This window comes from Falco naumanni, chromosome 2 (assembly GCF_017639655.2).
Source record: "Falco naumanni isolate bFalNau1 chromosome 2, bFalNau1.pat, whole genome shotgun sequence".
Taxonomy (NCBI): Eukaryota; Metazoa; Chordata; class Aves; order Falconiformes; family Falconidae; genus Falco; species Falco naumanni.
This window is the reverse complement of record NC_054055.1, coordinates 118,590,762-118,609,892: the sequence shown is the minus strand read 5'-3', so window position 1 is coordinate 118,609,892 and position 19,131 is coordinate 118,590,762. Positions and strand designations below refer to the sequence as shown.

At 40.6% G+C, this 19,131-nt stretch overlaps 1 protein-coding gene across 3 annotated transcripts in view; it reads left to right on the top strand.

The window, feature by feature from the left end:
• Positions 1-19,131, top strand: part of PHLDB2 (pleckstrin homology like domain family B member 2) — a 126,730-nt gene that overhangs the window by 94,293 nt on the left and 13,306 nt on the right. For 2 of the 3 annotated variants that reach the window (XM_040583068.1, XM_040583067.1), the window contains 6 exons: positions 4,150-4,305; positions 5,072-5,182; positions 5,956-6,045; positions 9,225-9,368; positions 11,072-11,212; positions 11,829-11,928. In XM_040583068.1, the coding sequence (XP_040439002.1) occupies positions 4,150-4,305; positions 5,072-5,182; positions 5,956-6,045; positions 9,225-9,368; positions 11,072-11,212; positions 11,829-11,928 (742 nt within the window). The remainder of the gene's footprint in view (positions 1-4,149; positions 4,306-5,071; positions 5,183-5,955; positions 6,046-9,224; positions 9,369-11,071; positions 11,213-11,828; positions 11,929-19,131) is intronic. The other variant, XM_040583069.1, reaches the window with a different exon arrangement.

The following is a 19,131-nucleotide window of genomic DNA, read 5'->3' as shown; positions in this document are numbered from 1 at the left end:
CCTAATCACGAGGGTTATGGGGTTTTTGTGGAATGCCTGTAATGTCCACAGTGGCATAGAGTGCAAACGGGCGGATTGGAAATCATTTTGTGTTGAATGTTTTTAAAGCTTTGGGCTACTTGCCTGTAACTAGCACCTTAGGCTTGCTGGGTGGTGTGAAAGCTGTTGTGACATTTAGATGGTGGAGCATCGCAAAGACGGGAACTGAGCTTTAGTCGGTGGGATCAGCCATTTGAGCAGCATTTTCCTGCCGCTGTTGTCTGGTCCTGTTGCGTACTCCTCCTTTGCAGTGCTGTAAATGGCTGTCTCAGGGAAGCCGTGGATAATTTCTTTTTTTTTCCAGTGTACAACATAGCTGTTAGCCTGAACTGTGCTTCAAAAATTCATTTTGAAGATGATAATACTTATTAAAGCAGCTTTATTTTTTCCTACATTTTTCAACAGTTGCACATCGGTGTAATAGCCTTTGCATAAAGATGCCTAATTGCATTTTGATTTTATTTTGTGTTATTTGTAACCAAAAAAGCTACAGTATTGCCTGTGAAGGTACAGTTATTTTCTGTGGAAAGATTTTAGCATTCATTAATCTTAAGTGTGTTCTACAGCACATATAACTAGAGCTTTTTTTGAGAGGGGAATAATTTTAAAAGCATCAGTATGGCAAACTCAAGAGGCCATCTGAAAGTCAAACTTGATTTTTTTAATGGTTTTGTGTTTTTTTCTGGCTTGAGCATTTCTATCAGAAATAAGGGCTGTAACAGCAGTGACCAAAAAGGGTTTTTCTGCTTTGTAGGCAAAAATCCTTAGGTTATGGTTTATTTGCAGAATTCTATTTTGTTTTTTTCAAAGAGCAAAAAGTAAAAAAGTCCATCTTTGGAGATAAAGACGTTAAATTCTTCTGTAGTAAATGAGAGGTTTGCTGGTTTTGAGACGCTTAAGGCTTATTGTAAGTTACCTTTAAAACAACCAAAGAAAAGGTAGTATTATATAATATCTCATAGATATTAAAAGAAAAGGCAGCCTCTCCTATGCAGTCACATACTTGAAGTTATTAATTCATGAGAAGTCGCGGTGTTGTTGCTGTGGGATGGTAGTAAAACCTTTTTTACTATGGACCACCAAGAGGCTTCTAGAAAGCTGGTTAAATTTTTGTAATTTTTCTTTTTTTTTCTTCCTTCCAAGTTGGCTTAAATAGCTATTTTAGATTTGCAGGTGGGACAATCCTTGAAACGCGGGGTTCGGTTAAATGTCCAGTTAGTCCTATTGCACGTTATTCCAGGCCAACTGTATGGGAAGTTGCCTGTGGTCGAAGCAGTGGCAGTTATCACTGAGTTAGCTCATGGTAGCGCTCAAACAGGTGTGGGACGTGACAGCAGTTACAGAATTACTGTAAGTATCATACCCAAAAGAGAGAAAATACCTTCTTCCCACAAAATAAGCCCGGTACAGGATTAGATGTCAGAGTGCAGCAGGTGATGTGCTGCTTTACTGCCCACGCGGAAGGTGTGAAGGTGGTGAATTGAATTCCCTTCTTGCTTCATCTCTGGGACTTCAGTAACTTCATAACCTGCGCCCAGAGGAGCAGGCAGCCAGTTTCCCAGGGTCACCTGGCTGCAGCGTGGTCCGGAGTTGGGGTTGGGGTTGGGGTTGGCAGTGGGTACCTGGCACACTCTGCACGCTTCCCGGTGTCCGTAATGCATACACGCTCTCCCCGTTGGGCAGGTAGGACACTTCCATCAGGGACCGGTGAAACCTGAGGGCTTGTGGAAGGCACTGAGGGAAAGCGTCGATCTTCCTGATGGCTTATTTAATGTTAATTGGTATGCTTCATCCTCCACTGTTAGTATGAAGGCACCAACGCTTATTTGTTCTCACGTGTCTGGGTTTGTAGAGAGATGCATAAATGGGGAATGGGAATATAAGCCTGGATACCTGAAAAGGTCTGAAAAGACAGTGTCTGTTGCTGGGAAATACCTTACTCTTCAGGTAAAATTCTCCGAATTTTTACAGATTTGGGCCCATGGAGCTCCCACCACATCCTGAAATAAGGGCCAGGTTCCCTCCCAGTGAATTTTCTCCAGTGCCATTACTGAAGTAATAGAGATGCAGGAGAAATTTTATGGTTTGGAAATCCAAGATGGAAATGTTGTGCCTGTTATTTGTTAATAATTATAAATTACAATGTTTTGATGTCAACTGTTTTAATAAAAGGGAGAGAGTACATTTGCTGCTTGGCTCAGGAGGCCATTACCTACAGCAAGAACAGTTCTCCTCCTACAAATCCTGCGCTGCCGAGGAGGATCCCTGTGAAGGTTGTGGCAAGGACTGTGGGGACACATCTCAGAGCCAGATCTCATGGCCCTGCTGCTGTGTGTGGGCTGCTCAGGGTCTCGGTCCCCATGTACCTGCATGGCTGCTGCTCTCACTGCAGTGTGCTTGCAACCGCTGGTAGAGCTAAGCTACTGCCGCTTACCCTTGGCCGGGTCTTTAATTAGAAAATGGACTTGGTTTCAAATTAGGTATGTTTATTTTTCCCCAGTGGACACAGTGGTGTGGAATGTGGGTAAATTCTTGTTCCATAGCACGTTTCACAAACGATACAGCACGTTGTGAGCTCAGCTGGCTACCGGTTGCCTTTCTGGCTATTGGTTGCCTTCTCTGAAGTCTGTTCTTTTGCCTCAGTCGCAATTAATGTGGTCTGAAATAGGCTGAATTTGCTGACTTTCATGGCCCAGGCAAAGCCCTGCTGTTTGTTTTGAATGCTGAAAGTGGCTGACTGGTTTGCATGAAGTGTTTCTGTATCGCAGGTAACCGCGTTCTTGTAATTTTTAGCCTGCACCTTTGCCTTTGACCTCTTTACTGTCTGCTACAAGTGAAAGGCTCATCCTTGGAGAATATTGGGAAGATGCTGGTATTTCATATAGCAACTTGGATTCTTCAGTTTCTGCATCCCATGTCTTTCCCTGGTACATTGAGGCTGGTTTTGAATGACTTTATAGAGACTTACCTGCTTCTCCCAGTCACTGACCTTTGCCTCGGGTCAAAATAAGTAAAGGAGTAAGTTTGCATTCCCCTAGAATGACAAATTGCTTACAGGATGTAGGTTTTCTTGCTTACCAAGTTATGCACGATGTGCCTGTTTTAGAGATCCTTAGCGTTTAATAATACTGAGATTAGTAAAAACACCCTTTTCTTCAGAACTGTGGAACCTGTAAGTAGGAATTGGTATTATGAATACACAGATGCTGCAGGAGAAAGATTAGCGTTCAGTCCTTGTGCTGAAAGGCACCACCAGTTGTATCTTGTCATCCCTCAGCGGAAGGCAGGCGTGCTCTTACTTCTTGAGCCTTTTCTGCAGCATTCAACCTCTTTTTCCTGCCAACACCTGCTGCTGGCCCAGGGGAATGTGTAAAAGTGGGCTGATAAGCTTTTCTGAAGTAAGGCATCTGCTGGCTAGGGTGGATGACTAGAGTCCTTAATTCTGTGTTTGTGCAGGGAGCAGTTGCCACCTCCAGTCCGGTGGTCCACGGTCAGCTGCTGGCTGAGCCACGTCATGGTTGGGCATCGCTGCTGAGGTGATGGCAACGTGCTGGTTGCAGCTCCAATGTCTTTGGTCCGGTCTGACTGTACGTTTGCTTAATAAAACCGGTGCTGGTACTTGGGCTAGACCTGAAGAAATTCCAACTGCAGTTCAGACTCCTCCGTTTGAGTGTGTATTCCCATAGTTCGTTAATGCGGTGCTACAGGGACGATACCTCCTCTCCTTTTGGGTTGGTCAGCAGATGCTGTCCCAGTTTGGCATCTCACAACCTCACCAAATGGGTTCAGGCTTTGGTGGTGTCACAGCTTGGCTACAGCAGAGCGATCCGCCCAGCCAGGGTGTGCTCGGTGCTTAGGAAGCTCCAGCTTGCTCCAAACACTGCGAAACAGCTTCCTCCCCATGGAGAAAGCAACATAAAAATAATGATTAGCCCTATTTGCTCTCCGATTATGACGGTAGGTCATTAAAAGCATCGATTTCTGTTTGAACATGTTGTATGAAATACCATTTTAGACTGATTTTTGTGCGTGTTTGTATCTCTACTCTGGTGTCAGTGAAAGCATAATTGCTTTTTTTTATTCCCCCCCCCTCCTTTTATTCTATTTAAGGATGCTGATCTTTTGGACATAGAAAGCAAACACTTTGAAGATTTGGAATTTCAGCAGCTTGAACACGAAAGCAGGTTAGATGAGGAGAAAGAAAATCTGACACAACAGCTCCTGCATGAAGTAGCTGAATATCAGCGCAGCATTGTCAGTAGAAAGGTAAAACCACCAACACACGATTCATTTGTCCTTTGTTGTTGAGCATAAAATAGATGAAACGGATCTACAGCCTGCCCCATCTGTAAGAAGTAATGCAACTTTCCTCTTTGAAAAAGCTTTTGAGGAAGAGCAAAGATGATGGCCCAGTCACATCTCACAAAGATCGAATCATGCACTTCTCCAGAAGGAAACAAATCAATGAAATTCCGCATCCTCGTTGTATATTTGCATATGAAAATTAAATCCTTTAATTTTGCTACAGAAAGTACCAAGATGTTGTTTTTTCTTCTTTAAGAAAGGAGATTTGTACGCTCTGGAGAAAAGTATAGTTATTTTGTGCTTGTAATTGATGTTGATATGAAACGATCCTGTTAAAATAATAACAGGGCACCAAATTAATAAAATCCCTTAATTTTTAAAATCTGTTCTAAAGGTTCTGTCTTATCCAATTAAATACCAGTTTTTCAGAGATCAGAAGTTGCATGTCTACACCAGTTCTGTTCAGTACATGGATGCTAATCACCATATCATCAAAGAACACGTGCAGTTGTTCTTTTGCTTTGTCTCTTAAACAAATTGTCTCTTTACTGTCTAAATCTCATGTAATTATCTGGTTCTAAGCAGTGAGCCGTCTTGTAAAAACTTCTTTTCCTACTGCTTCACTCGTGTGAATGGGTGAACTCTCATGAATAGGATCATTGTTGCAGGTTGTCTTGTGCTATGAAAATAAAACATGTAAATTGTGATTATTTTCTTTTTGTATTAGGAAAAGATTTCTGCTCTCAAAAAACAAGCCAATCATATTGTCCAACAAGCACAAAGAGAACAAGATCATTTTGTAAAAGAGAAAAACAACTTAATAATGATGCTGCAAAGGGTAAGTATTTTATTGTCTTTCAGATAGCTTTAGTATGTGATAGAAGAGCATTTCACAGAATAAAAGAACGTAGAGCACAAGTAAAGCACCAGTTTTGCAGAAGCTAGCAAGTAAGTGATAACATGATAGGCATTGTTTGTATCTTAAAACCTTTTTTTTTTTAAAAAAAAAAAAAAGAGATCTTTTGTAATTAATCAGATTTCCTAAGAGAAAATGCTAGTGGTATTTGGTAATCGAGAGGGTTTTAGAGGTGTCCCCCTTCCAGAGGACTTAACCAGAGGCACCCAGCCGGGTGCTGAGGCTCGAAGCCCATGCTCCCTGTGTGGCTGCTGGAACTGTGCAGAGAGGGCTCAGATTTTTGGCTTGTGGTGGCCCATACTAGCCCGGGAGATGAGCTACTGAACATGAGCTAACGTCTGGTTAATAAGCAGCTGGCGTGAACCCTTCGCATCCATTTCATGTTTTGCTTTTAATCATGAGAGAAATCATAGTTAACTCACTAAGCTGAATCAGCATTTTCAAAATGCTGCAGTAAGACCTACTTGGTTTTGGCTGTTAATATTTATTAAATAAAATCTTTCACTGGCTTTTCATTCTGTACCCCCATTTTCTTTTGTTCAGTTCTGCTGTAAAGGGATGAAGTCGAAGCACTGCTGTGCAGTTTCTAGCCTTCTACCCCAGCATGTTTCTTTACACGGTTAAGAAAATGGCTAGCATTTATTTTCACTACCTGACTGTTTTGTTGTTTAATATAAAAAGTCTGTTTTTAACAGGAAAAAGAGAATCTCTGTAATCTGGAAAAAAAATATTCCGCACTTTCTGGAGGAAAGGGATTTCCTGTCAGTCCCAATAGTCTAAAAGAGGTAAGGAGATTCACTGCTTTCGACTTTGCCGTAAGTAACTTTTAATGACAATTCATACAAAAGCACTTTAGTGAGGTCCTATTCATACGGGGTTTTTTGAGATGTGATGAAATTACTTTGTAAAGCTATTCATGACAGTCCAAATGCATGGGTGAGCAAAAATAGCTTCTCTGACATTTTCCCAGATGTGACTGGTATAGCCTTAATCTCTCGCTCTGGAAAAACAAACGTTTTAATGTGTGTGTGTGTCTAATTTTCTCAAAATAGACAATTAAACTTCATTGAAGGGAAGAAGAATGAGGTCCAGGAATAACTCTGTTCAAGTACAAATACAGTTCGGTCTTATTTTTGCACTGTAGATTTTATCCTTGCATCCCCACCCTTTATTCTAAGGCTCTGCAGTAAAGCATGACAAGTGTACATGTTGATTTTTTTTTTTTTTTTTTTAAAAAAAACAACATTGAATTGAAGACTTTACAATATTGTGGTCGTAAGATACCTATTGAGCTATTTATTTCACTGTTTTGAATAGCTAGAGTAAGCAGAAAATCTAGCATTTAAAATACGCCGACAGGCATCTATGGCTGCTTCAGTAACTTCTGCTTAGGAGGTCTGATGGACTTGCTAGCTCTGCTTATATCGAAGCCCTGAACAAGGACTGCTGCATCTAATGATGTGGGAAGTTGGGCTTTTGAAGACTAAAGCAGCCACATGTCCTTGCAGCACCGGGGAAATGAGATTTTGCTTATTTGGCCCCCCCAGTTCCTGATGCCCCACATGCCAGCGGGGCTGAGCACCCATCCTCACCGTGAGCCGTGTTGCAGTTGCTTAGGCTTTCAGTGTCCTAGGCTGCGTTCTGACCTGGACATCTGACCTCCCACCAAGATATCTGGCCAGTCTAAGCTTCATTGTTTCATCTTGAGATGGCTCTGTTTAATTCGCTCGCTAGAGAGTGGGTGCTGTCGCTGATTTTTGTCTTTGTATCCGTGTAATGGTTTGCTTAATCACAGATGTTTCAAAATGCAACTACATTAAGTGAGCCTGACACTTTTTTTTTTTATTATTGAAATGGATTATTCAGCGGTGTCATTCTGTTCGCTGCAGCGAAGTCAGGACTTCCTTCACGGCAAAGGAGAGATGGAGCAGCATGGGTTACCTGTTTCATGCTCCGTGTCCCCATAGGTTCTGTCCTATAGAAGAAATGCCTTTCCTTGCCAGATGTTAATGTTCGTCTCAGTCCAGTTTAATTTTTCTCCGACTGTTCCAGCACCTTTAAAAACCAGGCACCAAATGGTACCCAGGCTTAAGCAGGCTGCCTGCACGCAGAAGTTAATTTCACCCTGCGGTCGCTCATGTATCAGTCACGTCTGCGGTCCAGCGTTTCCCAGCCCCCCTTCACGGAGCACACATTTCTAACTCGCTTCCATCCATCGTGAAGCTCACTCCCTGCATGCACAGTAACAGCGTGACGTGACCTCACATCAAGAAGCAAGATGCTTACCCCAGTACTTAATTAAGCGAGGAAAATCAATGCCTAAAAAAAATTCAGTGTTGACAAAATGACTTGGATGCCTAACCTGACTTGAAACCATTTATTTAGTTTAATAAGGGCATGAGCTCATGCACAGCACAGTCATTTCTTATTTGCTTTTTTTTTTTTTTAACCCCATGGTGAATCCCCACTGGGGTGTTGAGTCTGAACTGGATGTTTTCCATGTAACGGTGAAAGTGCTTTTATCCTCTATTGAATATAGACGTGGCAAGTTGCAGTTACTGATACACTGCCACTACAAGATGCTTAAGCAAGCTTTTTGTTTGTTCATACTGGAATCTATTTTACTGTAGTATGGCCACATGTTTCAAGAGGTAAATTTTAGATTAGGAGTAAGTCTCCTAATCATTTAATAGTTCATCAAATAATATCAGTTAAGGTTTGCCTACTATTTCTAGAGTGCTGTGTTTGCAGTGTGATACTTAATTTTCCATTACTGTGTATCTGCTTGAAATAACTGATAAAATTCATAGAAAATTATGCTAATAGATAGTAGAGTTGGTATATTTTTCAATGTGCCTTCTATGATCATGGCTAAATTCATGATTTTTTAAAAAGAAGAAATACTATAGCCATCTGTGGCTTCTTTTACTGAATTGCTGAAGTATACATACTGGCATGTCTGCATGCTGGAATGTAATAGAAACCTAGCCCCTTGAACCTTCTTAATTTAAAAGCAGCTTAGCATCTTGATTTAAAAAATAAGCATATTTCTATCTCATTTTTATGACATTGCTTCAACAGTGATTTATTCTTCCTTTTGCATAGTTTTGTTTTCTGTGGATAAGAAGTTAGGGCATTAGACTTTTTACAGTCTGGCATCCTGTACACCACGGATTAGAATCTGTATTTTAGTTTTTAAACCACATTTGTTCAGTTAACGCCAAAACCATGCAATAATTATGGTCTGCCATTATATCTCAAATCTGCCTGCATGAATCTTCTCTGCAGGCAGAAGCGCACTGATGTCCGTGCCCTTCCTCAGACCGTAATGTCCTGTATGATTGTTTAATAATAATAATAAAAAAGGCAAATTATAATAGATATGGGGCTAACACTAACGGCATCTTACCTGATCTCCTGGTAACACCTAAAAGTTAAAAACAACTTCCAGAAAATGCAAATGGAAGGTGTTGTGTCTGCATAATTTATAGAGTAGCAATGGCTTGTAAGTTCTTCCCAGTTCTGATAGTCATTTGGTTTACTCAAACTAGCTTAACAGTTAGGCAAGCAATAAATTAGTGTAAGTTACTTTATTTAAACATGGGGTGGGAAAAGAAGAAAAAAAAAAAAAAGATGGGTGAATAAGATTTGTTCTTCCTTTTCCCCAATCTGCTTTCCCGAGCAAGCACCACATAATTTCTGAAGGGTATTTACATTTTAGTAAAGTCTTTTGGTCACTTAATGTACATTTGCTTTTTGATTAAACAAATGAAGAAAATTTTCGGAATCCAAATATTCAATATTTGAAAAAGCTTGATGATAATTTTATTTATGATGAAGTATTTCAATGATAACATATTTGGCTGTATCACTCTTAAACTAACTTTCATCGTACTGGATACATTAATACTCTTGCACGTCTTTTGGCTTTTGCTCCTTTTAACTTCTGAATTCCTCCTTTTAGGGCTATATCAGTGTAAGTGAAATTAGTGAGCTGTATGGCAATTCCACGAATATATCCCCTTCCACTCAGCCCCCCACAGATGCTGAAGCAGTTGCCACTGAGCCTACCACGGCTGTGCTGACGAGCCAGCCACAAAATAAAGAGGTTTGTTTGAGAGACATTTCCCTTTGTTTGCACTGTTCTTTTCATGGCTGCCTTTTTTTTTTTTATTATTATTGTTTTTTTTCTTTTCATAATTCAACCTGTAACAAATGGACCCTAAGGCAAGCTGCTGCCTGCCAGTTACCGAGTCAGGTAACAGTTTAATAGTAGAGCTGGAGGACTGCTCCAGCTGTAAAGTGTCTTTGATGATGTAGGTGGGACTTTGAAGGCTAAAAAACCCGAACGCTTATGACCCAAGCAGCAATTAGTGATAATCTTTGCCTGTTAAACACTGCAGTGTAATGCACCTTTGGTGAAGGGTCTGCGGACATGATTAATGATGACTTGGTCAGTGGTGCTTAGGTGTTCATTTCATGTGTTCTGTAGCTGCTCTTTTGGGTTTTTTTTCCTGTGAAGTGGTAGAAATGTGTCTTGATTATTTGTGGGAGATGGGTAGCTTCTACTTATCTTAGCTATTCCACGGAGTCTGTCCAGTCTGTCTTCTAGCTTACTCTCTCTTTTTCTCATTGTTTGTGATGTTTTTTACCTTTGGTGGTGACCATAGCAAGTTTTGAATAAATCCCCTTTTAAGGGAATGGAATAACTTCATGAATGTAATGCCTTTGTGTTGCAATAAGGCAGCAACTGGTTTAGAATTTGGTGTTTCTGTGCTGCTTCTGGTAGTTCTATATGCCTTGAGAGTTGCAATACAACTCGTCTCCTTTCCTGCTAAATGCTCCAACAAACACAGTGCTAAAACTGCAGCTTGTATGTGCCATATCTTTTGAGCAATTCCAAAAAGAAAACTCTGTGTGTAATTTCTCTTTTTTCTATAAAGCTAAGATCACCTCTCTGTTCTGGATTTGTGTTTCCTCACTCTCTTTCTCCTCGCTCTATTGCTCAACTTCCATCAGTCCATTGGCCTGAGGTCATGGCTACTCATGTAGATCCTATTCCTTTAACTGATACACCTCCACCTCTGCCAGCTAAGAAACACCGCAGACAACAACAGGTAACAGATTCAAAGCTGATCACTTGGGATTATTTTGGTTGGTTGGTTTTGTTATGGTGGCCATGAAGTTGATCTGTGTGTGAAGTTTTTAGAGTGATAGGATGGATCATAAGTTGATTGTGCTGCCAGAAAGTTGCACTTAAAGGCACTGCTACTTAAAAATCAACACAATGTATTTATTGAATGTTACTGAACGAAATTTCTCCTTATATAAACAGTCCAGAGGCAAATACTAATACTTAGGAGCCTTTGTAACTGCTAGAAGATTTGCAGCAATAAAGTACAAGTGGCTACATTTGAAATCCTAAATGAATTTTGCATATACATTTGAACAATGCCTCTCAAAAGCTGTATTGGTTTTAAGCCACCAGTTCATTACAGTAACTTGTAAATAAATGTTTTCCTTTGTAATTGGGTTCCACTTGTACACTAGACTAGAGTTTTATAAAAAAAATAAAAGGTACAAGGACATGTACACAAAATGTGCACATGCATTTAAGGTGCTTTCTTAATCAGCATGATTTTAATGTAGAAATCCTTGGAAGCACTGGGAAGCAGGAGGTACTCTGTATTTTAGATTTCGTTCTTTCCAGTGAAGTTCTCAGCTTACCACCTGCAGTATATGCCATGTAGAGCATAACTGAGCAAGTAGGTCAATTCATTTTGTCAAAACTGTAACAAATTACATTTGAAGCATTTCAGAAATCTGGAAGAGCGCAAGAAGCAGCACAGGGAATGCATGTACATGAGCGATACTTTACCTCGCAAGAAAACGACTCCATCTGTATCACCGCACTTCAACAGCTCTACGCTTGGGCGAAGTGTCGCATCTAAAGTACGTAGTTGCATGTTACTAACAGCTTTCCAGTGTCTATACAAAAACCTGTATGATGTTAGAGGTGAGGATGGGTAGCACTGTCAGCTATGTGTAATCCCGCAAATTCATATCTGAAACTGGCTGTGAAAGGACCTCAGGTTTATTGACATATGGGAATATATATATATATATATATATATATGTGGAGCCCTCTGCACTTCCAGCCTTTATTCTGACCTCTGGAAATGCTGGGCTATAGTACATGAATCATAAATGCACGATTATTCTTTCAAGGACTTTATTTTCAAGCTAGTTTAAATCGGTTCTAGAGACACAACAGGTTGGTTTCCTTCCTACCTAAGACCTCTAAATGGTAAGGATAAGGTTGTGTATGAAGTGAAAATAACTCTCTGTTGGTGATGTGGTACATCAGCAAACAGCAGGGGGGTGGAGGTACTACTTTGAGAACATCTTGGCCTAACAGAGGCTGCACACAACAGAAACAGCCATGGCTGACTGATCTGACGTGATGCTAATACCCATGACAAAGCGAGTTTATTTTACCGTTATTCGCTGATACAAAAGAACGTCTTGAAGCGTAGTTTTAAGCATGTATTTACAAAATTTCCGGCAGGGGCACTTACCGTTAGGACAGAGCAACAGCTGTGGCAGCGTACTTCCTCACTGCCTGGCAACCATGACCAAAGAGTCGGAGTCAAGAAGAATGCACAAAGGTAAGGCCTTTGTATTTGGTTCATTTCTGGTCAAAGTCAGTGTTCAGTTTTGCAGGAACTAAGCCTGAAACCAGTGTTGCTGTAATCAACAGGGCTGTAAAATAAAAGTTCCTTTCTTGGTGAAAAAAGCAAGCTTTAAATGTAATTTTCAGATGCTGGCAAAATAAGATATTAAGTTTATGAGGTAGGTGCACATGTAGTTTTGAAGCATGTGGTCACCAAATATAATCCAGTAAACAAGAAAAGCATATTAAAAGATACACACTGGGTTAACTGGGTAATTTCTGTGAGTGATTTTGGGGCAATATATTATGCATTGCTTTCTTTTTTTATTCCTTTTATAAATCTTTTCATGTTGTAATCTTAAAACCTGTTTTTCATGGGGATATGTTTTTGCCTGGACAAAGATACCTTTCAAGAATCTGTAGCTGCGGTATTTTAAGTGGTTTTAAATATTTGGGCTACAAAATAGGAAAGGTGTGTTCTATCGTGGCTAGATAGCTGCATTTTTGTAATAGGGACACGGCAATTCTGGATCCAGAAGAAAGTTACATCTTTGAAACGTGGTGTTGTAGGCTATGGGATTCGGTGTCTGTTGTTTGTCAGCTTGAGTCCATACACATAATTTCTGCTTTATCGAGATGCATTATTCATGTGTCCTATCTTCAGATGGAGTTGCTCTTCAGTGCCATCTGTCAGTTTATTTGCTTTCCAGCATCTGCATCATTGTTACCAGTAGAAGTGCCAGAGGCCCCTCCGCAGGGCTGCGCTAAGGCCGAGCTGGGGTGGGCTCCATCCTGCTGCCCTGGGACTTCCAGCGCTTCCAGCTGGGAAAGGCCAGAGAGGGCGGCTGAGGTCAGCCACACGCACCGAGGTGGCTCAACACAAAGACAGAGCTCGCTGAGGAGGGATCGTGACTTACTACATTTGCTTTATAAAGCTGATCCTGTTGGGATTTGTTGGTTTTGAGCCTCAGATCTGCAGCGAGCCTTCCACAAGCCTGCCGTGTCTGGCTAACTTGCCTTGAAGTATTTCAGATGTGATACAAAAGGCACTTGGTGCTCGGCTTGGAAAGCTGCTTCGGTGTAGTGCGTGTGCAAGGGCGGAGTGGCTTGCGAGTACGTTCACGCCTTGTGCAGAAAACACTTTGTTTCAGCTTGAAAATCAGTTAAGGATGTTTTGACTAAACTTTGACAAGAGGTCAAGTGTTTAAAATTAGAAATATTTCTGCAGAATGGTTGCAAAAGGGAATTTGTGTGTGACTTAAAGCACAATTACAAAGTGTTACCAAACCTAATACAGGCAAAGATAAGAGTTTTAAAAATAAATCAACCAGCTTTAACACTTATTTTTTTTCTCACCATGCAACGAAGATCATTTTAAGACTAGTGTCAGATTTCTTGCCCTAAGGGTGAGAAAGAGAGAAAGCTCACAAACCAAAACCGAACAGTGGCCTGACGAAGAAGAGAGGTAGGAGAGTGTGAGAGAGATGTGTTCATTAAGGCACTTGGCACAGCACTTGTCATATGTCACGAGGAATCGTGTGCTGTACTGCCTGCCATGCGAGTTGACCGTTATTGTTTGAAAGAGCTGGTTTGAATGGAAATGCTAACTTACGAAGAGAGTCTTAAGGGATTAATTTCTACTGGGAAAGAGGATGGTTCTACGCGTCCTTTTCTGAAGCATCAGCTCTGCCGAAGGGAAATAATGCTGCTGACAGGTGCTTTGCTTGAACCGTCACAGGATTTGCACAGTAGGAGACAGAGTCAAACCACAAAGGATACAGGAACGCGGGGATTGTTTGTGGCTTGACTGCCTCTCCTAGTAGTTAATGAAGGGTTGTCTGACGTGAAGCTCCCTGAATTTATGGCTGTTGGAGGAGCTTCAGGGGTATAACCGCTTTCTCTTGCTCTGAAGTGCCATGTTCCTAGGTTGGGGAAGGCTCCTTTGTCTTGTCAACACTAAAAAATTTGTCAGGGGCTCTTTCTGCGCTGCACTGCAGAACTCGGCAAGGATGGAGACGTCCGAGTCAGGTGGCTAGAGTCAGATCCTGGGGTATTTCTATCCAGCTCTACAGAAGGGCCAGAGCAACAGTCTTCAGGCACCTTTCATTCAGCCTTATAGCCGCAGCCTTAGTGAATGTCGTCGTATGAGCAGGGAAGGGACCGAGTTCCACTCGGTGTGATTTCTGGTTTCCCCTAGCACCTCCTACCCCCATGCAGCACGCGGAGGAAACCCAAGCTTTTCTTCAAAGTCGTGAGTAAAGAAAGTTTGCTTCTGTGGGACAGTGAGATTTGGGAAATGTTTTGAACATGACGTAGTATTTAAACGTACCACCCAGTACAAGTGAAATAGAATACTATTGTCAATTAAAATTCTGAAACCTTATGTGACTTCCACTAAAATCAGTGGGGCTTCAGTCTGTGTAACTAAGACTGATTTCAGCAGGCATCTTTAAGTACATCATTGAGAACCGAGCCAAAACCAAGGCATATGTCATGTCAGTGGACATCCTTGGTGATGATCTTTTTTTCATCGCTCTGTGATAAATGTTTATTATATAATAAATACACTTATTTCTTAGAAAAAACATTCTTGAGGTAGATCAGGTTTGCCTTCTTGGACCTAAGCGAGTATTTTGGAGATTTTCTTTGGTAAGATTTTCTACCAAAGGAGTGGAACTCTGCAAATGTATAGATAATGGCTTATACTGACAAATATGCTCTTGCTTCTCTTCCTGCTCCAAAAATTAGTTGTTCATTTAAAATAGGTGATGTATAGATAAAAAATGTTCTGGACTTGTCAAGTGTATTGAGCCACTGCTTGCTTTCCTTGCGTTTCTTTTCCCACTTGGCAGGTTTTTCACTCCACCAGTTTTCTGTGTTCGAGGTGATGTATTGCAAATGGTGCGGGGGTCTGGGGTTTACATACACCTGCACCAAGCGCGGTGATGCTGGATGTAGCCCAGCTCAGTGGCAAGCTAGGGTCTGACATGATAAACGTCACTTCATCTGCGCGCTTCGGAGCGCTGGCTGTCATGCACTGTCCCACAAACTGCTACGCAAAAAGGATGATGCGGTTCTGAAGCGGTATTAGTAGCTTGCTGCGTTCATTAGGGCTTAAAAACATTGAGCAAACTTCCAGACCAGATGTTTCAGTATGTATAGATGTGAGAACAAGTACGTTCAGTGGTGCCTGGAGGAAGTGGCAGCTCAGGTAGTTTAAAGATAATACCTGACAATTATCACTAAACTACTAATGGTCTAAAATGAGTTTTCTCTAATAAGCTTTTTCCAGCTTTTCTTCTTGCAGTCCAAGAAGGTAAATGTAAAAATTTGAGATGAAAAAGTTGAAAATGCAGTCAGGAAATGAAGAACAGGCACTTGAGTTTGAACATGGATTTCAATCTCATTTTTTTTGTGCAGGAGCAAGTAATGTCTGGATTCAGTAGGAAAATTTTCGTAGATTTTAAAGTACTAAATAGTCTTTATTCCAGGATTACCAAAATTGTGTTTAGTCAGTCATGTAGTTCAAGAATTGTTCTTGAAATAAACAGGCAGTCAGTAAGCATAGCCTGAGTTAAGAACAACTTATAAAATGTTTAAGAGGATGCATCTTTGATATAAATCATTAATGAAAAAAGCTATTTCTTAGCAGCCGTTCATGAAGTCTTTTTGAAGGACTGTATAAATTCACCTCCCGTGCACGTGCCTTTGCAAGCAAACCATGTGCAAAAAACCCAAAAGAATGAAGAAGCTGCTATTTGGCACAGTCTAGAGATGTGAAACTGCACCCCAGAACCTCCCGTGGGGTGCTGGGGACCAAAAACCTGCACAAGGAGAGGCAGGAGCGAGGAGCAGGGGGTTGTCAGCTCAGTCCCTGTGAGAGCAGGATGGAATCCAGAAGGGAAGAGGGAATGCTTAAGATGTAGGACCAGACACAGCACTGAGAACAAACTGTTGGGACAGAGAAGTTAGGTACCAGCAAGATGATTATTTGTATTCTAAGATCTACAGAAAAACAATATACTGAAGACAAGGTGTGTATATATATATATGTACAAATGATAAGCTTTTCAAAGCAGTTTGCTTTATTTTTTCTTTATTTTTTATATTCTTTCTCTTATCAAACTCAGGAAAAGCCAGAAAAGGTATGAAAACATCCCTTTACCTGGCTGTATCTATCACTGTCGTGTTCTGGCAAATGTACCGGTTGCATTAGCACTGTCAAGTATTTCCCAAAATCTTGGACAAATTTTAAATAATTGCTAAATAATGATAGCACTTCAAAAATTCTTTTTTTCACGCTGTCAAATAACCTGTCACAACAAAACTTCTGATTAATGCTAATATCTGCAGAGCTACAGCTTTGTGCAGGCCTAATTTTTTGCTTCTTTGCTTATAGCCGCACAAGTAGAACAGAAAATACAGAAATTTTTGCAGATCTGTGGGTGACAATGACAAGGTAGACAGACGTGGGCTTCCTACCTTGGCATGTTTCCATACTAAAAGTGTCTCATGTCATGTTAATGTCGATCTTTGGGAAGAGGGGAAAAAAACAAAAAAACAACACAACAACAACAAAAACAACCCCAAAACATACTGTGATCTGAAATACTGAGGGTTTTTTTTAACATACTTGACAGTGCTGCTTTCAATAACAGCTTTCACCTATAGTTCTGACCTCACCATAATCTTGTGGTGGTATATCTGGTTTTTCTGATTCTGCAATAACTCCTTTGGAATATATATAGAGGTATCTTTTTAATGATACGGCTTTATGGATATTTGCAATATTTTACTCAACAGTATGGCTGTTAACAACTGTTTTACTACAGAAAATGCAAGCAACGCAACAAGAAACATTTTAGCTTTTGTATCAGCTTAGACTTGGCTGATACAAGTCTTGGCTTGTGGGAAACTTGTAGTGGAGTGCTGGGTCTTACAAGGAGTCCGATTTTTTGAAGTGCATGTTCTGTAAATAGGCACCTGAGCAGCTAAAAATTCCTAAGCAACAGATTGTGCCTGCGCAGTGTCCGTGGGGCTGGTGGCGAGGCTGCTCCGTGTCGGGATGCAGCTGATCCTGAGCTTTGAACTGCCTGTTGCTTATGGCATGAGGAGAACAAGAGAATGTCGAGTTCTGCTCTGTTCATGTGAGTGCGTCTCATTTTGCCATCTAACGGATGTGTATTTCTTGCAGTGTTTAGTTACGTTTGCATGATTATGTAAATGTAACTGATAATATGCTTTAGGTGAAAATGGGTTCTTTATTTTCATGGAACGTTGACATTCCTTTAGGAGAGTGTTTGTAATATTGCTGTGTTTCTCTGTGCCTTTTAGATGAGTTGATTTTTCAGTGAAATATAAGAGGTGGAGTTGAGACTTCTGAGCAGGCAAGGTTTTTGCCAAGGGCTCAATAGAAAAACATGCATTTAAATAAAGTTCTTTCAGTAATTTGCTTTTTTTGTTTGTTTTTTTTCTCTCTTTCCATAATGAATAATTGATAACCATTTCACAGGAGCAATTAGTCATTCCAAAGGTTCGAGTATGAAAGGTAATTGCTTATCCGCAGTAACAGCAGCATTTGCCATAGCAACGGGAATAAACCAAATTGCACATGTGAATCAGTAACACCTGTGTTGTGTGACGCTATTACCTGTGACTGCCGGGGTGGATTTGTGTCCCTTTTGTCTCATTTACTAATCAGTGGAATTGAACTTTTATTGAAACTTAGTGTTCTTTCAAATGGCAATTAAAGTCCTATTAGTTCCTTGGAAACCAGCTTTAATTGTCTACCAGAAACCTTTGTATAGTAGAGGGAAGCGAGGTGGGAGGAGGAAACATATGTACCTTGGAAATGCTTGTAGGGCATGATTACCTTAATAATAGGCTTTATTTATTCTGCTTCAGTCATGCTTTTCGGATACCTTTTGGAGAATATTCTGGCCTTTCCAAGGTAGAGCTGTGGTTGTTGGCTCCCTGAACTGGGACTCTCCCCACTCCAGCATGGCAAAAAGTACCAGGCAGTAACCTCGTATGTGCAGCTACATGATAAGAATAAGGCAGGAAGATATTCCCACTTCAAGCATGTTTCCCCTAACATCAGTGTCTTAATGGTGTCTAGTAAAAAATTTTTATCTTGACTTTGCAACAATTTGTCCGGTTGTCTGCATTTTTCCTATGTCTGTTTACCTTAAATGTGCGGGATGTCTGTGGCTGCCTTCCCGTATGGATGGGAGGTTTTTGCGTAGTCTAACAGCCCTTCCTAATCTCCCAGCTCTGCCACCAGCTCAGATTTTGGGTCAGGAATGTGCAGAGAGAGTATTGTAAACGCCAGTGAGTATCAGAACTGTAAGAAAGTCTCGCTTCTCGCATTCGTTGAAGGAAAGGACGAGCAGTCCACTTGCATTTGTAATCACATAGAGTAAACAAACCGTAAAAGGGCGCTGTAAAATAACTTCAGCAGCTGAAATGACAACTGTCATTATACTCTCCTCTTCATCAGGCAAGCTCAACAACCTCTGGAAGCCCGTGTAAATACTGCTGCATTATTGATAAAGAGCAATGGAGACATGAAATAAAAATAATTCTGAAGAAATATTTTTAAAGGAGACGTAGCCAAACAACGTTCCCTGTGTTCAAGGATGACCTTTCAGAAAGGATAATTTTGTGGAAAAATAATAGCGTGAAGACCTTAAGTGTTGCATCAACCATATTTTTCTTTACAGTAATTGCACTATAGGGGTCTGTTTCAATCATGTAGGGCGAACTGCAGCTTCAGAGCTCCAGCAAAGTACCTCTACACTAGTAACTTTGATGATGCAACAAGTAGCCTGTGTAATTTCAGCTGAAACTAAAAGCCCAACTTGCAGTTACCAGAAAGCAAAGTTCCTTAATGTGTATTAAATACACATTCAGTAACATCAACCAAACAAGTACTCAAGACCGTCAAATATCAGGACCTTTTTTTTTTTTTTTTCCCTCTTTAATCTCTATTAGTTTTTCTAGATCCCTGAGTTTAGCTGTATTACTTTCCAGATTAGGCTTAATTTTCATTTTCAAATGAAAATTTCACTAATTCAAATTAAATTTTTACATATTTAAGTATATATACACGTACAAGAATATATATTGAAAAGTCAGCCATACTGTTCAGCATTTATTTGTGTCCGCCAAAGGTAAACCAAGTATTTAAAGGTTTCAT